The sequence below is a fragment of the Gobius niger genome (assembly GCF_951799975.1).
Source record: "Gobius niger genome assembly, chromosome: 5".
Classification (NCBI taxonomy): domain Eukaryota; kingdom Metazoa; phylum Chordata; class Actinopteri; order Gobiiformes; family Gobiidae; genus Gobius; species Gobius niger.
Genome location: NC_136856.1, coordinates 40,543,642 through 40,570,945, shown reverse-complemented (window position 1 = coordinate 40,570,945; position 27,304 = coordinate 40,543,642). Strand labels below are relative to the sequence as shown.

The following is a 27,304-nucleotide window of genomic DNA, read 5'->3' as shown; positions in this document are numbered from 1 at the left end:
ACTTTTTAGTCGCTGGGTTAGTTTTTCAGATGAATAAACCCCTGGGCTTAAAACGGCGTCAGAATGGTCAAAACTGCTAGCCGCGAGTTAGCATCGTTAGCCTGTATGTTGTAAACACTGCAGACGCTGCAGCGAGTTAGCATCGTTAGCCTGTATGTTGTAAACACTGCAGACGCTGCAGCGAGTTAGCATCGTTAGCCTGTATGTTGTAAACACTGCAGACGCTGCAGCGAGTTAGCATCGTTAGCCTGTATGTTGTAAACACTGCAGACGCTGCAGCGAGTTAGCATCGTTAGCCTGTATGTTGTAAACAATGCAGACGCTGCAGCGAGTTAGCATCGTTAGCCTGTATGTTGTAAACACTGCAGACGCTGCAGCGAGTTAGCATCGTTAGCCTGTATGTTGTAAACACTGCAGACGCTGCAGCGAGTTAGCATCGTTAGCCTGTATGTTGTAAACACTGCAGACGCTGCTTAACAACATTGAGCTCTGGTTAAATCCAGCTCAGACTCTGGTTTAGAGAGCGCAGTCTGTAATAAAGTCAGCTCTATGTGGATTATTGTGTTTACACTATTCTGCAGTTTGTTGCTTCTTCTCTCCTCAGCTGAGAGCTGCGCCTCGTAGCTGCGCCTCGTAGCTGCGCCTCGTAGCTGCGCCTCGTAGCTGCGCCTCGTAGCCGCGCCTCGTAGCCGCGCCTCGTAGCCGCGCTGGCCGCACGTCAAATGGTATCGGTTTCTGGTATCGGGACCTCATGAATGAGTACGAGTATGTATTCTTTACACATATAAACTTGCATAATGCACCTTTAAGCTTCTTCAACATGAACAAAGCACAGACTTGTTCCTTCAGCATTTAATTCAAAGGATACGCAGCTCTTGTTTCTATTTAGTTTTTTTTATCAGGCGACGATATATAAGATTTAGATCAGATCAGATAATATCAGATTTTAGCCATAGTTTTAGTTTAATTAACAGCTTTTAAATGAGTTTTTAGTCGATAAAATGAACACTGACTTTAAAGTGACAGACTTCCATAACAGGGAGGTCGAGTAAGAGTCACCTGGAGCTGCAAAGGATCAAACATGCATCACATTTAAGACCACATATGGGTTTCCTGGGTGGCGTTTGGAAACATCCGCTGGTTCAGAGGAAAGGTCAGACACAGGTGGAAGATCCGTCACCTCAAACCTGGTTCTCAGATCATTCACAGCCCCTTAGAGTCGACTAACTTTCCCACAGCTCTGCTTACGTTCCGTCTGTTGCATAAATGAGCGTTAGTACGAAGTGCACTTGGTATAAAAACACTTTAAAAACATCTGAAAACTCGAGTTAAAAAAAATCAGCTGCGGATCCGTTAGCGCGTCTCCAAAAAGACAGACGTCCTCTTCCTATTTCACATAATTCTTAATGCCGTCAGTGTTTTTCTTAAAAAGCCTCTGGGGAGAAAAAAAGTATATTCCGTTTAGCAAAAATATGAACCGCTTTGTTAATTTCCTTTGGAGTTTTTTCTCAGTTCCGTAAGTTCATAGTTGCGCAGAAGTCCATAGGCTTCCAGTTGAAATAATCCACACAGGAGGGAGGAGGTCAGAGGTCAAGGGGTGTCGGGTTTGTGGAGGATGCCCTGCAGGTCCTCGGGTAAAGCCAGGATCACGGCCTCGATGTGGGAGCGGAGTTTAGACACAGTCCCGGGTCGAACCGGCAGCTGCTCCTTCTCCGCCTGAGTCTGAGGGAAGAGAAACGTTTAAAGAGGTGCGTAAGCTCGGAGGCGTCTCCAGGAGGTGGGGGCGTTCCTAGGAGGACTCAGGCAAACCTATCCCTAAAATGGCCGCCACCAGCCAAAAATGTGACAAAAATGTGACAAAAATGTGACAAAAATGTGACAAAAATGTGACAAAAATGTGACAAAAATTCAACAAAAATTCAACAAAAAAATGTGACAAAAAATCAACCAAAATGTGACAAAAATTCAACAAAAATTCAACAAAAAAATGACAAAAATTCAACAAAAAATGTGACAAAAATTCAACCAAAAATGACAAAAATTCAACAAAAAATGGACAAAAAAATGACAAAAATCCAACAAAAATGTGACAAAAATTCAACAAAAAAATGACAAAAATCCAACAAAAATTTGACAAAAAATCAACAAAAAATGACAAAAATTCAACAAAAAATTATTAAAATTCAACAAAAAATTACAAAAATTCAACAAAAAAACGACAAAAAAATGACAAAAATTCAACCAAAATGTGACAAAAATTCAACAAAAATTCAACAAAAATTCAACAAAAATTCAACAAAAATTCAACAAAAATGTGACAAAAATTCAACAAAAAATCAACAAAAATGTGACAAAAATTGAACAAAAATTTTTTTAAAAATGTGACAAAAATTAAAAACAAAAGTGACAAAAACCTATCCCTAAAATGGCCGCCATCAGAGTTTTTACAGATTACTCAGAAATACGTGAATGTGCCAAGGCGACACTTCAGCCATGTTTTTAATGAGGGAGTGACAGAATAACAGGATGGGAAGCTGGAAAAAGTCCATTTTGCATAACACCCCCCACTTTAAGGATCAAACTCCAGCAGGGTTTATTCACTTTAATGACATTTTAATCAGGGCTGGGACAAAACATCGGATCGCATGGAGGCGTTTTAATCCTTGGTTTATAAACTTTGGACACATGACTGTTTTCTTTTTCGAATTGTAAAGCAGTACTGAGTAACTCTTGCCCCCAGAGGCCATAAGTGCAACTGCAGGAGTAAATACTACACTGACAGGAAAGGCCAAGGGGATAGCACTGCGGGGTTTGGGGAAGGGGTGGGCGTTTTTTTTTTTTTTGTTTTTTTTTTCTGAAGTCTGTTTTTTTTTTTAGGTGTTTTAGTCATGTTATGTGTTTGTACATGTAGTTTATGTTTGAATATTGTGAGATTTATTTGTTTCCTTTTGTATTTTTTTTTTTTGTATTTCAGTAACTTCAATAATGATTAACCTGTAAAAAGATTTGCTTCTCAATAAAAAATATTTGAATCAAAAGGAAAGGCCAAGGGACAATGGAGATAATTTTGGCTGATATCGTCGTCCATCGTGATGGATGAGCAACATCACGATGTAGAGCCACCATCGTGAGGCCACGCCCCCTCCTGTCAGAAACACGCACTGGTCTACTGTGGGCCTTCTAAACCTGCAAACTGTGCAGGGACTGCACTGTAAATTAAATCACGGATGTAACTAATATGCGCGATAGTGTCAGCACCTGCCAGAAGCCATGATGTGTTAGCCGTAATTATTAAAGTAAAGACGCAGCTGCTCTGTTTCTCTCTCTCTCTTTCTCTCTGCAGCTCAGAGTTTAACACCGCGTGGTTTTGCTTTGCTTCGTACGGAAACTTAAACCGTTGTAAAATGACGAGATGGCGCTCACATCGGAGCTGCTGAGCGCCCGGACTATTCTCACGAAGGACTGAGAGAGAGAGGAGAGAGACAGAGGCGGTGCAGGAGGTACGAGGTCACGAGCTCACGGCCCGGGCGGCGCCTGGAGCGGCTTCAGAAATGTAAGCTACGACGCGAACTTCTAAATATTGTCCCGTTCACCCACAGTTTCTTAAACATTACGTTAAAACTGAGCAAATGCAAAAAATAAGCTCCGGTTTACATTTGTATTAGAGTGATAAGAGCCTTGGTATTGAGGAGTTGACGCTCTCAATACCTCGTTCTCCTCTCAGACGTCACCATTGGCAGAGGTCATTATTTTCTCAGAGGTTCTATCAGAAAATAATGCCCGGTAGAACTTTGGGAAAACCCATTCAAGTCAATGGAGCTTCTACTTACTTGTGAAGAGCCGTATAATAACAAACGCAATAAATACACCTGAGCATGTTTCATGTCATAAAACTGGGGCTGGGACTTTCTTGATTAATGAATTACATAAGGTTTAATCCCATTAAAAACATCAAAATGAATCGCACAGATACTGGTTCAGTTTCTTTTTTCCTGGACGTTGCTTAGGGACGAGCGCGGCCGTAAAGTCAAGAACAATGTTACTGTCACACTTGTTTATCCACACAGTTAAAGCTTCTCTATTTGTCACTAGTGAACGCAGCTCTGCTCCCTCCACACGCTGCCCCGACGGTGCATTCAAAGAGAAACGGAAATATCAGTAATCAAATAAACTTATCAGCAGACTAAATAAGATCTGTAACTTTCATACAAGTCTGTGCTTTTGGCCTTCAGAACATAATACTCCCATGTGGAACAACTTTCATATCTGGCAACCCTTGAATGATCTGATCACTTTAAACAGAGGAGTTTCATGAGCTTGTACTGACCAGTTTGTCTTTGAGTTTTAAAACGAGGTCGACCGTTTCCACCTCCGTGTGTTTCTGGACCCGCTCCTGCAAATCCTAGAAAACAACACATTCATGTTAACCTCTTAACTCCCGCCTGAACCGAGAGGGTCTTGTTCCGTCTCATGTAAAGCGCTTTGTGACCATGTCTGTGAAAGGCGCTATATAAATAACGATCTTCTTCTTCTTCTTCTTCACGTCAGATTTTTTTTCCATCATTTTTTTGTTGGGTGTTCAACTCATTTTGCAACTTTTTGGTCATTTTTTGTCATATTTTTGTCATTTTTTCGTAATTTTTTTGTCACATTTTTGACATTTTTTCGTCAATTTTTTATAATTTTTTTTGTCCAATTTTTGTAATTTTTTGTATTTTTTTCATCAATTTTTGTTAATTTTTTGTCAGATTTTTGTCATTTTTGACAATTTTTTTTTGTCAAATTTTGAAAAAATTTTGTCACATTTTTGTCATTTTTTGACAATTTTTTGTCAAATTTGTGTCCTTTTTTTGTCATTTTTTGTCACATTAAAAAAAAAAAATCAGCAACTTTTTATCACATTTTTGTCATTTTTTAATCAATTTTTTCGTCAATTTTTCGTCAATTTTTTGTCAAATATTTGTCATTTTTTTGTCCATTTTTTGTCATTTTTGTCAATTTTTTTGTCACATTTTTGTCATTTTTTTGTCAATTTTTTGTCATTTTTGTTAATTTTTTTGTCACATTTATGTCATTTTTTTGTCAATTTTTTGTCATTTTTGTTAATTTTTTTGTCACATTTATGTCATTTATTGTCATTTTTTGGTCACATTTTTTGTCATTTTTTTGTTATTTTTTGTCACATTTAAAAAAAAAAATATCAGCAACTTTTTATCACATTTTTGTCATTTTTTAATCAATTTTTTCGTCATTTTTTCGTCAATTTTTTGTCAAATTTTTGTCATTTTTTTGTCACATTTTTTTGTCATTTTTTTGTCACATTTTTGTCCATTTTTTGGTAATTTTTTGGTAAATTTTTTGTAAATTTTTTGTAAATTTTTTGTAAATTTTTGTTATTTTTTTTGTCACATTTATGTCATTTATTGTCACCTTTAAAAAAAAAAAATCATCAACTTTTTATCACATTTTGGTCATTTTTTGTTATTTTTTTGTCACATTTTGTCACATTTTTGCCACTTTTTCAAAAAAATGTCATCAATTTTTTGCCAATATTTTCTCACTTTTTTGTCACATTTCCGTCATTGTTTTCGTCTCAGTTTTGTTGCTTTTTTCCAGAAGCTTTTGGATTTGGGTGAAGCCAAACTGGAGAAAATGTGCTCGGTTCAGGTGGGAGTTAAGGGGTTAAAGATTTAAACATCGCCAACTGGCCTGGGTTGATTGGACGACTGAGAGCCTGCACAAACAACGAGACAACAACAACACATCATCTCCAGAGTCAGTGCTGTGATGACGCTCCCCGGTCTGGCCCCTTGTTTCATCTCCCAGAGCTCCCTGGGGCGTCAGGACCGGGTTCGACGCTAAACGTGTGTGAGGAGACTTCCTGATGTGGAGCTGGTCTGGTTTGGCTCGGTGAAGATAAACACAGCTGTACCTCCTCACAGAGCGCCTCCAGATGAAGAGCCTCCAGCTTCTGCGTCATCTCTCTCCTCCTGCTCCGGAACCAGCCGTCGAAGTTCGGAGACTTTAAGAAATGTCTGGGAGAAGAAAAAAGCAGGAAGGTGAGATGATGATAAACAGCGCTCGTAATGTGAAAGCGCAGTTCCCCGGCGTCACCTGTAGAGGCCGATCCAGTCGCCCTTGGTCCTGGAGGTGAGCTGGGGTCCGGCCTTCTCCAGAGTTTTCATGAAGTCCTGCTGGACGAAGGGCCGGAGCTGGGGCGGGCTCTTCCAGGGGCTGATGGTCTTCTGCAGAGGCATCAGGGAGGCCACGTACCGCTCCTGCACAACACACACGAGTGCCTGATGTAAGGAGCGCCCGGTGGAAGTACATGTGACCTCTTCTGACATGTGTGAAGCGTGTTTACCAGGGGGATGATGAAGCTCTGCGTCAGCTCCAGGAAGTATCGTCTGAGTATCGCGTTCTGAGCCGCCGACGGTCGCTTCTGATTCACGCCCTGGAAGAACAGATGCTTCATGTTTACACACGGATTCAAAACGGTGCTATAGCAAAACTAAACATACAGGAGGCGACAAGTTCATAAGGTTATTTTAACACACTGAGTGCCAAAAACAGAAGAACGTTTTTGCGGGTTCTTGTCAAGAGTCAGGATCTGGACGTTTCTTTTCTTTCTGTTTTAGTCAGAGGGGGTGTGGTGTTAGTCTGAGGGGGCGTGGTGTTGTGTAGTGAACAGCTGTAAACCTGACACTTCTCTCTCGCTCTCTGGAACGAGCGGCTTCCCATGAAAGATCAAAACAGTTGAGATTTTAACGTTTCTCTGAGTTTTTTGTCATTTTTTTGGTCAATTTTTTGTTTTTGTCACATTTTTGTCATTTTTTCATCACATTTTTGTCATTTTTTGTCAAATTCTTTTAAAAAAAATCATCAACTTTTTTTATCACATTTTTGTCATTTTTGTCCATTTTTTGGTCACATTTTTGTCATTTTTTTGTAATTTTTTTAATCACATTTTTGTCAATTTTTCGTCAAATTTGTCTTTTTTTGTCACATTTTTTCACATTTAAAAAAAAAAAATCATCAACTTTTTATCACATTTTAGTCATGTTTTTTGTCACATTTTAGTCATTTTTTTGTAATTTTTTTGTAATTTTTTCGTCATTTTTTGTCATTTTTTTAATCACATTTTTGTCATTTTTTCGTCCATTTTTTATCAATTTCTTGTGACATTTTTGCCACTTTTTCATTAATTTTTCGTCACTTTTTCGTCAATGTTTTTTCACTTTTTTTTGTCACATTTCCAAAACAGAAGAACGTTTTTGCGGGTTTTTTCTAGACGCTCTGATACACCTTATGTGTGATTTGAAGAAGTGAAATAGATGACGATCAAAAACTTGTCAAGAGTCAGGATCTGGACATTTCTTTTCTTTCTGTTTTAGTCTGAGGGGGCGTGGTGTTAGTCTGAGGGGGCGTGGTGTTAGTCTGAGGGGCGTGGTGTTGTCCCATGAAAGATCAGAACAGTTGAGATTTTAACGTTTCTCTGAGTTTTTTGTCATTTTTTTGGTCAATTTTTTGTTTTTGTCACATTTTTGTCATTTTTTCGTCAAATTTTTGTCATTTTTTGTCAAATTCTTTAAAAAAAATCATCAACTTTTTTTATCACATTTTTGTCATTTTTGTCATTTTTTTAATCACATTTTTGTCAATTTTTCGTCAAATTTGTCTTTTTTTGTCACATTTTAGTCATTTTTTTGTAATTTTTTTGTCATTTTTTTGTCATTTTTTAAATCATATTTTTGTCATTTTTTCGTCAATTTTTTTGCAATTTCTTGTGACATTTTTGCCACTTTTTCATCGATGTTTTTTCACTTTTTTTGTCACATTTCCAAAAACAGAAAAACGTTTTTGTGGGTTCAAGACGCTCTGATACACCTTATGTGTGATTTGAAGAAGTGAAATAGATGACGATCAAAAACTTGTCAAGAGTCAGGATCTGGACGTTTTATATATATTATTGCGTTTCTTTTCTTTCTGTTTTAGTCTGAGGGGGCGTGGTGTTAGTCTGAGGGGCGTGGTGTTAGTCTGAGGGGGCGTGGTGTTAGTCAGAGGGGGCGTGGTGTTAGTCTGAGGGGGCGTGGTGTTGTGTAGTGAACAGCTGTAAACCTGACACTTCTCTCTCGCTCTCTGGAACGAGCGACTTCCCATGAAAGATCAGAACAGTTGAGATTTTAACGTTTCTCTGAGTTTTTTGTCATTTATTTGGTCAATTTTTTGTTTTTGTCACATTTTTGTCATTTTTTCATCAAATTTTTGTCATTTTTTGTCAAATTCTTTAAAAAAAAATCATCAACTTTTTTGTAGCACATTTTTGTCAATTTTTTTGTCACATTTTTTCACATTAAAAAAAAAAAATCATCAACTTTTTATCACATTTTTGTCATTTTTTTGTCACATTTTAGTCATTTTTTAGTCATTTTTTTGTCATTTTTTTGTCATTTTTTTAATCACATTTTTGTCATTTTTTCGTCAATTTTTTAGCAATTTCTTGTGACATTTTTGCCACTTTTTCGTCAATGTTTTTTCACTTTTTTTTGTCACATTTCCAAAACAGAAGAACGTTTTTGCGGGTTCGAGACGCTCTGATACACCTTATGTGTGATTTGAAGAAGTGAAACAGATGACGATCAAAAACTTGTCAAGAGTCAGGATATGGACGTTTCTTTTCTTTCTGTTTTAGTCTGAGGGGGCGTGGTGTTAGTCTGAGGGGGCGTGGTGTTAGTCTGAGGGGCGTGGTGTTGTGTAGTGAACAGCTGTAAACCTGACACTTCTCTCTCGCTCTCTGGAACGAGCGGCTTCCCATGAAAGATCAGAACAGTTGAGATTTTAACGTTTCTCTGAGTTTTTTGTCATTTTTTTGGTCAATTTTTTGTTTTTGTCACATTTTTGTCATTTTTTCGTCAATTTTTTGTCATTTTTTGTCAAATTCTTTTAAAAAAATCATCAACTTTTTTTTATCACATTTTTGTCATTTTTTTGTAATTTTTTTAATCACATTTTTGTCAATTTTTCGTCAAATTTGTCTTTTTTTGTCACATTTTTTAAAATAAAAAATAAAAAATCATCAACTTTTTATCACATTTTTGTAATTTTTTTGTCACATTTTAGTCATTTTTTTGTAATTTTTTTGTAATTTTTTTGTAATTTTTTTGTAATTTTTTAAATCACATTTTTGTCATTTTTTCGTCAATTTTTTTAGCAATTTCTTGTGACATTTTTGCCACTTTTTCGTCAATGTTTTCTCACTTTTTTTGTCACATTTCCAAAAACAGAAGAACGTTTTTGCGGGTTCGAGAGGCTCTGATACACCTTATGTGTGATTTGAAGAAGTGAAATAGATGACGATCAAAAACAAGAGTCAGGATCTGGACATTTCTTTTCTTTCTGTTTTAGTCTGAGGGGGCGTGGTGTTAGTCTGAGGGGCGTGGTGTTAGTCTGAGGGGGCGTGGTGTTAGTCTGAGGGGGTGTGGTGTTAGTCTGAGGGGCGTGGTGTTAGTCTGAGGGGGCGTGGTGTTAGTCTGAGGGGGCGTGGTGTTAGTCTGAGGGGCGTGGTGTTAGTCTGAGGGGGCGTGGTGTTAGTCTGAGGGGGCGTGGTGTTAGTCTGAGGGGGCGTGGTGTTAGTCTGAGGGGGCGTGGTGTTGTGTAGTGAACAGCTGTAAACCGGACACTTCTCTCTCGCTCTCTGGAACGAGCGACTTCCCATGAAAGATCAGAACAGTTGAGATTTTAACGTTTCTCTGAGTTTTTAAAATCGCTAAAATCGATCCAAGGACGACTGAGAAACATCCTGATAAAGTCTCCAATCCGAGAACCAGGCTGCAGGGGCATGTGGCGGTGAGGGGTGTGTTGGGGGTGTGCTGTGAGGTGAGGGCATGGATCTGTTATAATAAATGGTTGAGGGAGGTGCGAGGAGCAACGCCGGTCTTCTTCTACAGTCAGTGTGGTGCACATGGTGGTGCATCTAGAGGAGCTTATCGGTAATGCATCGGTGCCGGACCGGCAGAGAGGGATCACTCAGAGCAGCTTTAAGTTTCTTATGAGGCATGTGTTTGTTTTTATGTTGTGTGATGTCCTTTGATAAGTTCTCAGTGCACTTTGAGCTCATTGCACACTGTTTTACAATGTGTTTTTTTATACTGCAAAAGGTTAAATAAACTGAACTGAAATACAGATCTAGAACAACTGACAAAACAAAATCCAGTCGTTTCACTTCCTGGTTTTCATGCATTTCATCGACTAAAATATTTCGTCACATTTTGGTCAAAGTAATACTTTTGCCGAATAAAAACAAATTAAAAGTTGTTAATGAGACTAAAACTGTGACTAAATTATGACTTAATAACAATGAAAAGAAGAGGGACTAAAATCCTCCAAACGTCCAATGACAGTTTGAAAGAGCCTCATGTTATTTAAATTCACTGCAGAGGACCTTGATTAAATATGATTATAATAAATAAGATAAATGCAGAGTCGACTAAATTCTTCTTCACTAAAACTGGACTAAAGCAGTGTTAATTTTGACGACATATTTTAATTTAGTTTTAGTCTTTTGACTAAAATGTAATATAATTTTAGTCAAGATTTAGTCGAAAAAATCTTTTAAATTTTAGTCTAGTTTTAGTCGACTAAAATTAAGACTAATTTAGTCGACATATATTTATAATATTCGTTATAATCATATTTAATGTTGTTCCTCTGCTTCATGTTTCTGCTCCACATGAACAAAGCTCAGAGCTGATCCTTTAAACATGATCTGAGGCTCTTTCAGACGCTCAATACAAGTTTGGATGATTTTAGTCTCTCCTTTTCATCAGCGTTTCATCAGTTAATGTCGTCGACTAAAATATTTAGTCTTAATTTTAGTCAAAGTGATATTTTTGTGACTAAAATTGGACTAAAACTGAATGAAAAGTTTCTCATGAGACTAAAACTGTGACTAAAATGTCCAGATATTTGAGTCGACTAAAATCAGACTAAATAAAAATGAAAAGGAGAGACTAAAATCATCCACACTTGTATTGAGCGTCTGAAAGAGCCTCAGATCATGTTTAAAGGATCAGCTCTGAGCTTTGTTCATGTGGAGCAGAAACATGAAGCAGAGGAACAACATTAAACATGATTAGAATCAATATTATCAATGCAAAGTCCACTAGATTAGTCTGAAATTTAGTCGACTAAAACTAGACTAAAATTGAAACGTTTTTTTTAGACTAAATCTTGACTAAAATTACATTACATTTTAGTCAAAACACTAAAACTAAAATTATATATGTTGTCAAAATTAACACTGATTTTCATTTTTATTTAGTCTGATTTTATATAAAATATCTGGACATTTTAGTCACAGTTTTAGTCTCAAGAGAAACTTTTAATTTAGTTTTAGTCCAATTTTATCACTTTGACTAAAATTAAGACGAAATATTTTAGTCGACGACATTAACACTGGACTAAAGTTGATTCATGGGGGAAAAAAGAACAGATTTATAAAGAGAAACAGTGTTTGGCTAAAACAAAGAGAAAATGCATGTGTAAATATTCACATTATAATTGGAGATGGAAATAGTTTAAATCATGCCACTCAATTGACTTTATTTGATCATTTAAACTGTGATAATCTTTGCTGGAGCTCACCTTCTGAAGCTGCTTGATGATTTCCTCGTCTTTGTTCAGATAAGGCTTGTAGGCCGTGTAGACTCCTGAAACAGAGATCACAGGTCAAACAGCTCCCCCTAGTGGAGACAGAGGGGGCTATTTATTTACCGGGTTTAGAGTCCAGGGTTTTGAGGTTTTTCAGCTTCTTCACCTTCATTTGTTTGGCCATTTCTCCTGCGACACAAAACCAGCACATTTAAGCCTCACCAGGTCAGGTTTGCCCGGTGGAGGGACCAGGTTTTTCAGCGTGTTTTCACAGTTTTTTTGTTGTGTTTTTCGCCACGTTTTTGGTGCTTCTTTGTTGCTTTCTTCATCACATTTTTGGTGCGTTTTCATCCTCGTTTTCGTTGCTATATTGACACTTTTTTCAAGATTTGGGTAAAGCCAAACTCTGATCGATCTCTAATTTGTGTAAAGTTATCTCATATGATCTGGAGGGCCGGGTTTGGAGTATACTATGTAGGGGTGTAACGGTACGCTAAAATTGTATTCGGTTCGGTTCACGGTTTTGGAGGGCTCGGTTCGGTTAATTTTCGGTACAAAATTTTTCTTTTGAAAAGCTGCCAATACACAATAGAATTCTTGCATAAAATAAATAAAAGCGACCCCCTGTGTGAGGACCACTAACCACTAAACCACTGTGAGACTGGGATTTAGGACGACTACTAGTCTATTTCCCTTTTTAAAATAGTAAATGGCAAATGGTCCCATTCTCTCACCTCTGGTCCCTGACCCACAGATTGGGAACCGCTGATTTAAAACTAACTGAAACCTGCTCCTGACGGTTGTTTCTGTCTGACCGCTGAGAATTAGCCTGTGAGTCGCCCAACCCGTTATAGACTGTGCACATTCAGAGAACCAGAGTTACTGTAAGTAACTGCGCTCATGAGAACCATGTGGATTCAACTCAACAAATAGGCCACGGACACGGCTTTTTACTCTCGTCCATTCGCCAAACTACTGTCCTGATACTCTAGACTCACCAGACACAATAAGAAGAGAGTTTAAATGAGAGTGAGGCCCAGAGTCCGCGTAGAGAAAACATGAGAGCTGCACCCGGGACACAGGTGACATGATGCAGCCGCGGAGGAGCCGCACATGAGGCGGAGCATGAGGCGAAGCATGAGGCGAAGGACCGGGAGAAAGACGCCGAGCGGGACACGAGCGGAGAAGCACTCGTGCTTTGGAAGAGACAGGGGGAAGGCGGTCGGTCTCTCCTGCTCATTCACTTCACCAGACTACTCCGTTTTGGTTTTATATGTGGCGAGGTAGGCGGAGAGTGAGTGCGCGCTGGAAGAGCCTGTCCCGTAACAACGCGTTGGTTAATCAGTGAAACAACACTACGCACCTTGCTTAGTTTGCGTATAGGAAGAAACGGCTCTGAGCGCTGGTATAACTTTTTGGCTGAAGTGCGGACGTGACGGGATATTGTAGCGAGGCTCAAGACTTTTAATCAAATACTTAAAGCCAGCGCCTTCAACAACAGCAGTTTCTCGCAGCTACTCATGCAGCTTCAATAGCGTCCGTGCGGAAACTCGCGTAGGAACTTTGTTCCGTGGCGCTTAATATGACGCTAATAATAAATTTACATTATTTAATGAAAATAATACACCGAAACGGTACGCAAGTGGACCGAACCGAACAGGCCGAACCGAAGCGGTTCAATACATCCCCGTGAACCGTTACACCCTTAATACTATGTCAATAATACTGTATGTCACACAGAGAAGAGACTAAACACGGTGAGGCTTCCTGAAGATGTGAGACAAGCCTCAACTCTAGCTCTAGTAACAAGACTAGGGATGCACCGATACCACTTTTTCTAGAAACCGATACGAGTACGAGTACTTTGATCTAAGTACTCGCCGATACCGAATACCGATACGAGTACAAGGCATTTTCTTCAACATTCTGACTTTTTTCACAGTAGATTAGTTTGTAATTAGTTAATTTAATCATGTACATTAAGGCGACACATTTAAAGCAGTTATATTAGAATTGTGCTGATGCCATTTATTTATTTTCATTCAATATAATGTTTTATTTTTATGTCTCTGTCCATCACAGACAGAAAAGTCCATGTCCTAAAGCTCCCAATGCCTGAGCTTTATTCATTTATGTGTTTTTATTTAACAATAGTATTGAGATGTTTCTTAAATGGTCTCTTTTCGTCTTTACTTCAGCTCCTGTAGATTTTCTCGTGTGTTTGTAGTAACTTAGCGAGAAGCTACAGCGTTTTCATTGTTCTGCTGCAGCTCATTTTCCCTCAATATAAACATGCTGTATGTCTTTAATCTGGATTTTCTGAGGACTTTTTAGTCGCTGGGTTAGTTTTTCAGATGAATAAACCCCTGGGCTTAAAACGGCGTCAGAATGGCCAAAACTGTTAGCCGCGAGTTAGCAACGTTAGCCTGTATGTTGTAAACCCTGCAGACGCTGCAGCGAGTTAGCATCGTTAGCCTGTATGTTGTAAACACTGCAGACGCTGCAGCGAGTTAGCATCGTTAGCCTGTATGTTGTAAACACTGCAGACGCTACAGCGAGTTAGCATCGTTAGCCTGTATGTTGTAAACACTGCAGACGCTGCAGCGAGTTAGCATCGTTAGCCTGTATGTTGTAAACACTGCAGACGCTGCAGCGAGTTAGCATCGTTAGCCTGTATGTTGTAAACACTGCAGACGCTGCAGCGAGTTAGCATCGTTAGCCTGTATGTTGTAAACACTGCAGACGCTGCAGCGAGTTAGCATCGTTAGCCTGTATGTTGTAAACACTGCAGACGCTGCAGCGAGTTAGCATCGTTAGCCTGTATGTTGTAAACACTGCAGACGCTGCAGCGAGTTAGCATCGTTAGCCTGTATGTTGTAAACACTGCAGACGCTGCAGCGAGTTAGCATCGTTAGCCTGTATGTTGTAAACACTGCAGACGCTGCAGCGAGTTAGCATCGTTAGCCTGTATGTTGTAAACACTGCAGACGCTGCAGCGAGTTAGCATCGTTAGCCTGTATGTTGTAAACACTGCAGACGCTGCAGCGAGTTAGCATCGTTAGCCTGTATGTTGTAAACACTGCAGACGTTAAGCTCTGGTTAAATCCAGCTCAGACTCTGGTTTAGAGGCGCAGTCTGTAATAAAGTCAGCTCTATGTGGATTATTGTGTTTACACTAAACTATTCTCCAGTTTGTTGCTTCTTCTCTCCTCAGCTGAGAGCTGCGCCTCGTAGCCGCGCCTCGTAGCCGCGCCTCGTAGCCGCGCCTCGTAGCTGCGCTGGCCGCACGTTAAATGGTGTCGGTTTCTGGTATCGGGACCTCATGAATGAGTACAAGTATGAGTACATGCATGTGGTATCGGCCCGATACCCGATACTGGTGTCGGTATCAGTGCATCCCTAAACAAAACCGAGTAGTGGTCATAGTGGTCGTCTTTATAGTAGTAGGGGCAGCAGCAGTAGAAGTAGTAATAGTAGAAGTAGTAATAGTAGTACTGGTAATAAGCAGTGTTCTGTACCCGCTTGCTTCATGTCTCCGATCCTGATGATGTGAGGCCAGTGCTGCAGAGTTTTGGCAAAAAACGGGTTTGTCACTCCCAGAATCACAGACGGCCTGACGGAGGAACACGAGAACACCAGAACAAAAGAAGTTTTAACATTTTCCATGTTAGTTTGGGCAAAGCAATGACACATCAGCATCAGTGGGACTCACGGGGCCTGTGTCCGGGTGGTGTACTCCTTGAACTCGCTGTCGTGGATGGTGAAGTAGGGCCTGAAGTCACTGCAGTATCTCAGGGGAGAGATACAGCTGTGCAGAGAGAGAACAGGGCGAGGATTACAGTGTCAGTAAGTGCTTTATTGTCCTTGTACAACAAAACAGTGTTCAGGTGTCGGTCCTGAGCCGCCACTGCCCCGTCCTCCAAGGTCATGACCCGCATGACCCTGGAGGACGAGGAAACTGTAGCACCTGGAAGAAACCTGGCCCTCTGTCTCCTCAGATCCTCTAAAACGGTGCATACTGGGATACCTTAAAAGAGGTACCAAAAATGTCACAAAAATGTCACATGAAATTGTGACAAAAAAAAAAGTGACAAAAATGTGACAAAAATGTGACAAAAATGTGACAAAATGTGACGAAAATGTGACGAAAATGTGACAAAAAATGGATGAAAAAAATATGAAAAAATTGCAAAAAAAAATGACAAAAATGTGACAAAAAAATGACAAAAAATGTGACAAAATGTGACGAAAATGTGACAAAAAAAGGATGAAAAAAATATAAAAAAATGGCAAAAAAAATGACAAAAATTTGACAAAAATGTGACAAAATGTGACGAAAATGTGACAAAAAATGGATGAAAAAAATATAAAAAAATGGCCAAAAAAAATGACAAAAATTTGACAAAAATGTGACAAAATGTGACGAAAATGTGACAAAAAATGGATGAAAAAAATATAAAAAAATGGCAAAAAAAATGACAAAAATTTGACAAAAATGTGACAAAATGTGACGAAAATGTGACAAAAAATGGATGAAAAAAATATTTAAAAATGGCAAAAAAAAATGACAAAAATTTGACAAAAATGTGACAAAATGTGACGAAAATGTGACAAAAAATGGATGAAAAAAAAATGAAAAAATGACAAAAATGTGACAAAAAAATGACAAAAAATGTGACAAAATGTGACGAAAATGTGACAAAAAATGGATGAAAAAAATATAAAAAAATGGCAAAAAAAATGACAAAAATTTGACAAAAATGTGACAAAATGTGACGAAAATGTGACAAAAAATGGATGAAAAAATATAAAAAAATGGCCAAAAAAAATGACAAAAATTTGACAAAAATGTGACAAAATGTGACGAAAATGTGACAAAAAATGGATGAAAAAAATATTTAAAAATGGCAAAAAAAATGACAAAAATTTGACAAAAATGTGACAAAATGTGACGAAAATGTGACAAAAAATGGATGAAAAAAAAATGAAAAAATGACAAAAATGTGACAAAAAAATGACAAAAAATGTGACAAAATGTGACGAAAATGTGACAAAAAATGGATGAAAAAAATATTAAAAAAATGGCAAAAAAAAATGACAAAAATTTGACAAAAATGTGACAAAATGTGACGAAAATGTGACAAAAAATGGATGAAAAAAATATTAAAAAATGGCAAAAAAAAATGACAAAAATTTGACAAAAATGTGACAAAATGTGACGAAAATGTGACAAAAAATGGATGAAAAAAAAATGAAAAAATGACAAAAATGTGACAAAAAAGTGACAAAAATGTGACAAAAAAGTGACAAAAATGTGACAAAAAAGTGACAAAAATGTGACAAAAATGTGACAAAATGTGACAAAAATGTGACAAAATGTGACAAAAAACTGATGAAAAAAATATGAAAAAATGGCAAAAAAATGACAAAAATGTGACAAAAATGTGACAAAAATGTGACAAAAAATGGATGAAAAAAATATGAAAAAATGACAAAAATGTGACAAAATGTGACAAAAATGTGACAAAAAATGGATGAAAAAAATATGAAAAAATGGCAAAAAAATGACAAAAATGTGACAAAAAAATGACAAAAATGTGACAAAATGTGACAAAAAATGGATGAAAAAAATATGAAAAAATGACAAAAATGTGATAAAAGGTTACAAAAATGAGTTGAATACCCCAAAAAAATGATTAAAAAAATCTGATGACGTGAGGAAAAAGATCCTCTCGGTTCAGGCGGGAGTTAAGAGGTTAAACACATAAATGTATCGTATTGTATTTTGCGCAGTACATCGACAATAGCAGTACCGGCACATGGTGCAGTTATCACCATCGCGAGCCATGTATCGTGTGTCACATATTCTGGCACCTCGAGGCTCCACCCCCTGGTTATCGGTGTTAAAGTGAAGCCACACACCTGACCAAAGCTAAAACTGTGTCTGAGGACTCGGCAGGAGACGGAGCCATCACCACCAGCGCTTCCCCCAGAAGAACCAGCTCCCACAACATCTGGATGTGGAAGAACACCGGGTAGAAACATCTGCAAAACAGAGAAACGTGTGTAAACTGACGTCAGAAACAGGCCTGCTTTATCCACATAACATCTACACCACGTTTCATGACCCAGACGAGCGTGCAGAGATCTAACACTTGGTCTGGACTCGAAGGTGGTTACGAGAACAGTGTTTACCTGAACAGGTCCACTTCATGGATGGTCGGGAGAACGATGGACACCGAGCTGTCACTCTGAAACAAAAGGACGAAGGGTTTATCTCTAGGCTTAGTTTAGTCATGGTTTGTGTCTGAATGTCCAACCGACCTTCTCCCTCCTCATTTACGATACAGTTCTGCAGTTTAGTAGACTATGTAGTGCGCTCATCCTGTTGTGATTCGGTCACGCAGTTTTCTGATCAGCACAGATCATGTTCGAGTTGTTTTTACAGTTTATCCATGGTTGTCACATGTGTGGAGAAACCATTTGTGTCCAAATCACTACATCTACTATGTTAGCTTGCAAAAATATTAATAATGGCAATAGTAATAATGCAGTGTAATACAAACTCAAGAGACAGTTTAATGTTTATGTATATATTTTAACCTCTTAAAGGAACAGGCCAGCGTTTTTCCATACTGAGATATGTTCTTACCTGAGCTTAGACGAGTTCTTCAGGACCTGTCTGATCTTCACCTGTGCCTTCAGTCACGTAAACACAGCACAGACGGCGTTAGCATTTAGCCTCTTCCTCTCTAGCTCCAAAACAGGTCAAGATAGAAGCTACCAAGCTCTTCCACGTTTTCCCTATTTAAATATTTAATAATACCAGGAGTAGTTCGAAATCCGCGCAGTAAAGTGAAGATTACTGCGCGGATTTCGAACTACTCCTGGTATTATTACGCCTTACAATATAGTTCCCCCTTTTATCCGCTTAGAAAATCCACATTGTTTAATTGTGGGTAATTATACTTTGTAGTGGAACACTTCACGTAACCATATTTAAATAGGGAAAACGTGGAAGAGCTCGGTAGCTTCTATCTTGACCTGTTTTGGAGCTATAGAGGAGAGAGGGAGAGGCTAAATGCTAACGCCGTCTGCGCTGTGTTTACGTGACTGAAGATCAGACAGGTCCTAAAGAACTCGTCACAGCTCAGGTAAGAACATATCTCAGTGTGGAAAAACACTGGCCTGTTCCTTTAAGGCGTAGGGTAAGAGGTTAATAAGGATTTCACATGAATGAAGAAAACAGATGATTGTTTATTGCTTCTATGCCTGAAGGGGGCGCTATCGATCACTTAGCAGCTCAAGCTAAAGGACAGAAGTAAACTTTTCATTGCAGCGGTTTATATTTAAATGATTTATTCATGAACACGCGACTGAAGCAGCAGTTTTTGTTCATTCGTGTCGTGTTTGGTTCAGAGACGTGACCCGTTGTGGTTTATACTGTCAGAATGCATTGTGGGAGAACGGGGGGAGTTCATTCACCTGAGTCGACTGGACGAGTTGGGAGGTCCCCGGTTTGTCGTAACACGTCGGGATTCGAACCTGGAAAAGCGTGAACAGTGAAGTGAGCTCCTCTGTTTCAGTGAATCATCTGCTGGTGTTGACTTGCCGGGACAAGCCCAGAGTCTGTACCTTGATGACCACTCCCATGATGGGGAGGGTGAGGACTCGCCCCGGCTGCGGCGTGGGCCATCGGTCGATGTCGTTACACGCTGGGGATGAAAACAGCAACAGGTGGAAAAAGAAGGAACTTGGAATGAGCCCAATGTGAAGATAGAGGATATAACACGTTTATTTTCACAGTTAAAGTGTCTGTAATCTCTCAAATATCTACGCTACGGAGTCTGTATAAATATAAATTCAGATACTTCTCCAAGATCACAGAGTGAAGCACTGACCGGCCTCCAGACACGGCTCCTGTTTCTCGAAATACTCTGGGGCCAGGATCTTCAGCAGAGAGTGGAAGAAGGTGACGTACGGGAGTTTACTGATCAGCACCAACGACTGAAACAGAGGAAAACAAAAGAGTCAGAGTCAAAAACAAGAGAGTCAGAGTCAAAAACAAGAGAGTCGACCACAATATGTCTGTTCACTGTCTACATGTGTGGAGTTATATGTGTGTGCCATCTCGGACTGATCAAAAGCAGGCACGTAATATTTACAATAGAACCCATGTTAATGTGCATTGTCCACACGATATATCTTAACAACTTTGCCTCCTCACTGCAGTTTGTTGATCACTTAAAAGATGAGACCCCCCGCCTTAAAGGAACAGGCCAGCGTTTTCCACACTGAGATATGTTCTTACCTGAGCTGTGACGAGTTCTTTAGGACCTGTCTGATCTTCAGTCACGTAAACACAGCGCAGACGGCGTTAGCATTTAGCCTCTCCCTCTCTCCTCTATAGCTCCAAAACAGGTCAAGATAGAAGCTACCAAGCTCTTCCACGTTTTCCCTATTTAAATATGGTTACGTGAAGTGTTGCACTACAAAGTATAATTACACACAATTAAACACTGTGGATTTTCTAAGCGGATAAAAGGGGGAGCTATATTGTAAGGCGTAATAATACCAGGAGTAGTTTGGCATTCGCGCAGTAAAGTGAAGATTACTGCACGGATTGTCATTTTTTTTGTCATTTTTTAGTCATTTTTTAATCTTTTTTAGTCATTTTTTGTCTTTTTTTGTCTTTTTTTTTGTCTTTTTTTGTTTTTTTTTTGTCTTTTTTTGTCATTTTTTTGTCATTTTTTTGTCTTTTTTTGTCATTTTTTTGTCATTTTTTTGTAATTTTTTTTGTCATTTTTTGTGTCTTTTTTTGTATTTTTGGTCATTTTTTTGTCATTTTTTTGTCTTTTTTTGTCATTTTTTTTGTCATTTTTTTGTCTTTTTTTGTCATTTTTTTGTCATTTTTTGTCATTTTTTAAGTCATTTTTTTGTCATTTTTTGTCATTTTTTAATCTTTTTTAGTCATTTTTTAATCTTTTTTTGTGATTTTTTTTGTGATTTTTTGTGTGATTTTTTGTCATTTTTTTGTCATTTTTTTGTCATTTTTTAATCTTTTTTTGTCTTTTTTTGGTCTTTTTTTGTGATTTTTTTTTGTCATTTTTTTGTCATTTTTTGTCGTTTTTTTCCCCACAAAGTGAAGATTACTGCGTGGATGCCAAACTACTCCTGGTATTATTACGCCTTACAATATAGTCCCCCCTTTTATCCGCTTAGAAAATCCACATTGTTTAATTGTGTGTAATTATACTTTGTAGTGGAACACTTCACGTAACCATATTTAAATAGGGAAAACGTGGAAGAGCTTGGTAGCTTCTATCTTGACCTGTTTTGGAGCTATAGAGGAGAGAGGGAGAGGCTAAATGCTAACGCCGTCTGCGCTGTGTTTACGTGACTGAAGATCAGACAGGTCCTAAAGAACTCGGCACAGCTCAGGTAAGAACATATCTCAGTGTGGAAAAACACTGGCCTGTTCCTTTAACCGAGCGCATTTTCTTCCGTTCAGCTTTACCCAAATCTAAAAGCATCTTGTGTGGAGAGCAACAATGTAAGGCCTCATTTGAAAGCGAAGACCTACAAAGGTTAACTGTCGTCACATTGCGTTCGGTTAATTGTTTTAGGCGGCTTTGCTGAAAATGTGAAGAACCTCAGGGATTTTGCGAAACATAATAACTTCTTGTGATAATAAAAAGAGTTTGTTATGTACGTACTTTCTGGAAGTATCCTCTCTTCAGGGTTTTGTCTCGCACTTGTCTGAAGTAAACGTATCCGTAATAGTGGCCCTGCTCCCTCTGAAACAAACACAGACACATTTCTAAACAACTGCGTAATTTAAACTGAGCTAATATTCCTGAAAGTTAAAGGTCCGAACTTTGAGACACGGAGGCGCGTCCCGGTCCGCGCTCTCCAGGAAGCAGCCCAGAGACGACTTCCTGTTGGAGCCCTGACGGAAGCGAAAGCAGAACTGCGTGTCGCCGAGGCAACCTGCGGACACGGCGATGGGGGGGATACGGTTACCGCGGGAACAGCCAAGCGAAACACATTTACCTCGATGCAATACAGGTTTCATGAACTTTAACCCCTTAACTCCCGCCTGAACCGAGCACATTTTCTCCAGTTTGGCTTTACCCCAATCCAAAAGCTTCTGGAAAAAAGCAACAAAACTGAGACGAAAACAATGATGGAAATGTGACAAAAAAGTAACAAAAAAATAACAAAAAAATGACAAAAAAATGACAAAAATTGGACAAAATGTTACAAAAAAATACAAAAAATTGATAAAAAATGGACAAAAAATGACAAAAATGGACGAAAAAATGGACAAAAAAATGACCAAAATTTGACAAAATGTGACAAAAAAATTACAAGAAACTTGACAAAAATTTGATAAAAAATTGACGAAAAAAATGACAAAAATGCGACAAAAAATGACAAAAATTTGATTAAAAAATGGACAAAAAATGGAAAAAAAATTAAAAAAAATGTGACAAAAATGGACGAAAAAATGACAAAAAAAAATTCAAATAAATAAAAAATTAGATAAAATTTGGACAAAAAATGACAAAAATTTGATAAAAAATGGACGAAAAAATGACAAAAAATTACAAAAAAAATTACAAAAATGTGACAAAAATTTGATAAAATTTGGACAAAAAATGACAAAAAAATGACCAAAAATGTGATAAAAATTGACGCAAAAATGGACAAAAAAATGACAAAAATTTTACAAAAATGTGACAAAAAATTACAAAAAAATTACAAAAATTTGATTAAAAAAATTGACAGGAAAAAAAATGACAACAATGTGACCAAAATAACAAAAAATTGATAAAAATTTGACAAAAAAATTACAAAAAATTTACAAAAAAATGACAAAAAGTTACAAAAATGAGTTGAACACCCAACAAAAAAATGATGGAAAAAAAATCTGACATGAGGAAAAAGCTCCTCTCGGTTCAGGCGGGAGTTAAGAGGTTAAAGCTGCAAATTATGACACAATGCTCTAGATTTTGTAGTTTTTGCTCAGATTTGTAGAAACTGTATCTTTCTTATTATGAATGGCAAATGTTTCACGACTGTTTCCTCAATCAATCAGTTCACGACATCTGAGGAAACACAAGCACCGTTTCCACATTCAAATGACAGAAGATTGAGCGTTCCGGTCCATTACAGCTTTCCAAAAAAACAGGAAACACTGACAGGAGGAAGGAGGAAGTCCAGCGTCTAAACCTCCGCTCGCCCGAAGCCCTGAGTCATGGTGCGTTCACAGGGCGCAGGAGGAAAGGAATGATCCGGCTCACCTGAGTTTGAGTCCGGAAACGACAGGTAGCAGATGCTCGTTTTCTGGAGGGAATAAAAAGGGGGGGGTTGTCAGATTTCAGATTTCTAATGTGTTTAACGGTAGCAGTGTTTGTTACTCACCTCTTTCTCTGACAGTTTGGAGTGATGCGGGTAAATCACCTGCAAAATAACACATGCTTTTGTTATTCGACATATTAACACAGGCTATGATTAAATTCTAGGTGTGTGTAATTTGCAGTCAGGGTCCCTCAGAGCAGTGAAAGTAGAAAATAATTGAATCATTGACTTGCTTTTGGAATCCAAAAGCTTCTGGAAAAAAGGTGAGAAAATAGCGACAGAACTGAGACAAAAACAATGATGGAAATGTGATAAAAAAGTGACGAAAAATTGATGAAAAAGTGGCAAAAATGTCACAAGAAATTGACAAAAAATGGACGAAAAAATGACGAAAAATTGACCAAAAAATGACAAAAACGTGACAAAAAAATGACAAAAAAGTGACAAAAAAATGACAAAAAAGACACACAAAAAAGACAAAAATGTGACAAAATGTGACCAAAAAATGACCAAAAAATGACAAAAATTTGGCCAAAAAATAACAAAAAAATTGACAAAAAAATGACAGAAATGTGACAAAAACATGTAAAAAAAATTGATAAAAAATTGACAAAAAAATGACAAAAAAGTGAAGAAAAATTGAAGAAAAATTCACAAAAAATTCACAAAAAAATGACAAAAATGTGACAAAAATTTGATAAAAATGTGACAAAAAAATGACAAAAAAATGACAAAAATGTGACAAAAAATGACAAAAAAAATGACAAAAACATGACAAAAACTTGATAAAAATTTGACAGAAAAATGACAAAAAAATGACAAAAAAATTACAAAAAAGTTACAAAAATGAGTTGATTACCCAACCAAAAAATGATGAAAAAAAAACCTGATGACGTGAGGAAAAAGATCCTCTCGGTTCAGGCGGGAGTTAAGAGGTTAAAGCTGCAAAATATGACCCAATGCTCTAGATTTTCCTTTTTAAATTCTAGGTGTGTGTAATTTGCAGTCAGGGTCACTCAGAGCAGTGAAAGTAGAAAATAATTGAATCACTGACTTGCTTTTTGTTGTCGTGACTTTGAAAACTTTTATGAAACTCCTGGTTGAGTTTAATTTTCCAATAACAACGGAAAACCTTTGTTGCAGTTTAATACAAACTTTATCTATAACTTGTTGTTGACTAAAGTAGAAAAAAACTGTCATTTCTTAGTAAAATGGTTCTTTTACTCGTACTAAAACAATACACAGCACTGATTCAAAGTTTATTAAAGGAATAGGCCACCGTTTTTACATACTAAAATATGTTCTTACCTCACTTTAGACGTGTTAATATATCCCCGTCTGGTCTTTGTCCGTGCGCTCACACATACGCAGCCTCTCCCACATGTCACATAGCTCCGAAAAAGCTCACGATAGAAGCTACCAAGCTCTTCCACGTGTTTCCTATTTAAATAAAGTTACGTGAAGTGTTTTCATGCGAAGTATATTTACACAGAAATGTAACATGTCGATTTTATAAGCAAATAAAAAGGGGGACTATATTGTGAGGCGTAATGATACGAGGAGTAAAACGTCCGCGCAGTAACTCCTAAAGACTCCCCCGCTCACTTCCGTCAATAACCTTTAGGAGTTACTACGCGGACGCTGTGCTCCTCGTATCATTACGCCTCACAATATAGTCCCCCTTTTTATTTGCTTATAAAATCGACATGTTACATTTCTGTGTAAATATACTTCGCATGAAAACACTTCACGTAACTTTATTTAAATAGGAAACACGTGGAAGAGCTTGGTAGCTTCTATCGTGAGCTTTTTCGGAGCTATGTGACATGTGGGAGAGGCTGCGTATGTGTGAGCGCACGGACAAAGACCAGACGGGGATATATTAACACGTCTAAAGTGAGGTAAGAACATATTTTAGTATGTAAAAACGGTGGCCTATTCCTTTAACCTCTTAACTCCCGCCTGAACCGAGAGGATCTTTTTCCTCACGTCAGATTTTTTTTTTCCATCATTTTTTTGTTGGGTTTTCAACTCATTTTTGTAACTTTTTTATAATTTTTTTGTCATTTTTGTCACATTTTTGTCATTTTTTTTGTCACATTTTTTTTTTGTCATTTTTTGTCACATTTTTTTTTCATTTTTTCGTCCATTTTTTATCCAATTTTTGTAATTATTTGTCATTTTTTTGTCACATTTTTTGTCATTTTTTGTCACATTATTGTCATTTTTTCCTCATTTTTTTTTTTTTCCAAAAGCTTCTGGAAAAAAGCTGAGACGAAAACAATGATGGAAATGTGACAAAAAAAAAGTGATGAAAAATGTATGAAAAAGTGGCAAAAATGTCACAAAAATGTCACAAGAAATTGACAGGAAAAAATGACAAAAATGAGCCAAACTGGAGAAAATGGGATCCGTTCAGGTGGGAGTTAAGAGGTTAAAGTCTGGAAAGGACGAGACAACACATGCCTATTTTGGTCTTTGATAAATCAGACTTAACCGGGAAGAGGGGGGTAAATCACTTTCTTTGTTGCTTTTTCATCACTTTTGTCGCCTGTTTCGCTCTGTCTTTTGATGCTTTTTTTTATTTATCGATTTGGTTAAGTCGAGCTTGAGAAAATGTGCTTGGTTATGGTGGGGGTTAAAGGAACAGGCCACCATTTTTCCACACTGAGATATGTTCTTACCTGAGCTTAGATAAGTTGTACCTGTCTGGTCTTAGTGCGTGCCCTCAGTCACGCAAAACGACCACAGATGTTGTTAGCATTTGGCCTCTCCCAGTGTATTCCTGTGGCTCCAAACGGGGGTCACGTTGGAAGCGACCGCGCTCTTCCACAAAGACCAGACAGGTACGTATAAACTCGTCTGAGCTCAGGTAATCTTCACTTTACTGTGCGGATGCCAAACTACTCCTGGTATTATTACGCCTTACAATATAGTCCCCCCTTTTATCCGCTTAGAAAATCCACATTGTTTAATTGTGTGTAATTATACTTTGTAGTGGAACACTTCACGTAACCATATTTAAATAGGGAAAACGTGGAAGAGCTTGGTAGCTTCTATCTTGACCTGTTTTGGAGCTATAGAGGAGAGAGGGAGAGGCTAAATGCTAACGCCGTCTGCGCTGTGTTTACGTGACTGAAGATCAGACAGGTCCTAAAGAACTCGTCACAGCTCAGGTAAGAACATATCTCAGTGTGGAAAAACGCTGGCCTGTTCCTTTAAGGTAAGACTTTTAAACAAAACAGACCTTGGTTTCACTTATAAGGGAGGAGCCACACACCACAGTGAGACTTGTAGATAACAAAACTGCAACTAAAATGGCCTATACTTACAGACACACATTACCATTGAAAGCAAATGGTTGTGGTGCAGATGTGGTGGAGCTAATGACTTTGTGGTTTTACTAAAAGACAGTAAAGCTGAGAGATTGTCAACACTTTTCTTTCATGGTAATGTTGCCAAATACAACAGTAGCCCGGGGTCTTACAGTCAAAGAACACGTTTGCTTTTTAGTCAAAACTGATGATGCTAGCGGCTAAGTGCTAAACTAAAACACACATAGAATTACAGACAAGTGTAAGGTGCAATGTGTCAGAATATAACAGATGAAAAAGTTTAGTTTGAAACCCTCGTGGAGACTTGAGTTCACCCAAAACAAAGCCAAAGCCGCGGGGGGAGCAGCTGGAGCCCTTCCATCCTGCAGCCCGGTTCCCAGAGCTCATCCCCCGGGTACTCTGGGCCTCACCTCCACGGCCTGTCCCAGCTCCAGGTCGAAGCCCACCACGCAGATGCAGTGGAGCCAGGCGGAGAAGCGGTCCCACGGCAGCAGCACCGTCTCCCGCGGCTCGTCCTCGGCGCCTGGGCCCGCGGGCAGCGTTATCTCCTCGGCCGGGGAGATGCTGGCGTCCTCGTCCAGGTCTTCGGGCTCCTCCAGCAGCTCCTCCGGGCCCTGCAGAGCCATGAGGCCGGCCCCACGGTGAGGTCAGGCCGGGGAGGGGGTTACCGAAGCCCGGGAAGGTGGAGCAGAGGAGTTTGTGGGGCTGTTTTTGGGGAGTTTGCGGGGGTTTTTGCGGCCACAACAGAAGGAGAAGAGCCACAGCTAGCAGTTAGCTAACGCCGGCCTGCGTCACACGTACTGGAGGCGACGTCATCACGCAGGAGCCGGTCACAAGTTTTTCATTATTTTTGTTTTTTTTTAAAATCACATTTAGCCTTTTTATCCAACGTATCTGTTTGCAGTGGATAATTAAATACAAATAAATAAATAAATAAACTATTTCATTTATTATTA

General features: G+C 38.4%; 1 protein-coding gene across 1 annotated transcript; it reads right to left on the bottom strand.

Moving 5' to 3' along the window:
• Nucleotides 1–1,488: 1,488 nt before the first annotated feature.
• On the bottom strand, nt 1,489–27,139 carry dennd6a (DENN/MADD domain containing 6A). The gene is made up of 19 exons (XM_079556010.1): nt 26,759–27,139; nt 23,077–23,115; nt 22,956–22,998; nt 21,527–21,639; nt 21,366–21,446; nt 19,551–19,656; nt 19,285–19,364; nt 19,135–19,194; nt 17,845–17,900; nt 17,572–17,694; nt 15,362–15,457; nt 15,168–15,262; nt 11,773–11,838; nt 11,644–11,708; nt 6,365–6,454; nt 6,115–6,278; nt 5,933–6,035; nt 4,328–4,402; nt 1,489–1,722 (listed from the first exon to the last, which is right to left on the bottom strand). The coding sequence occupies exons 1-19, from the start codon at nt 26,972–26,974 to the stop codon at nt 1,591–1,593; spliced, it is 1,803 nt and encodes a 600-aa protein (XP_079412136.1). The 5' UTR covers nt 26,975–27,139; the 3' UTR covers nt 1,489–1,590.
• Between the last annotated feature and the right edge of the window lie 165 nt (nt 27,140–27,304).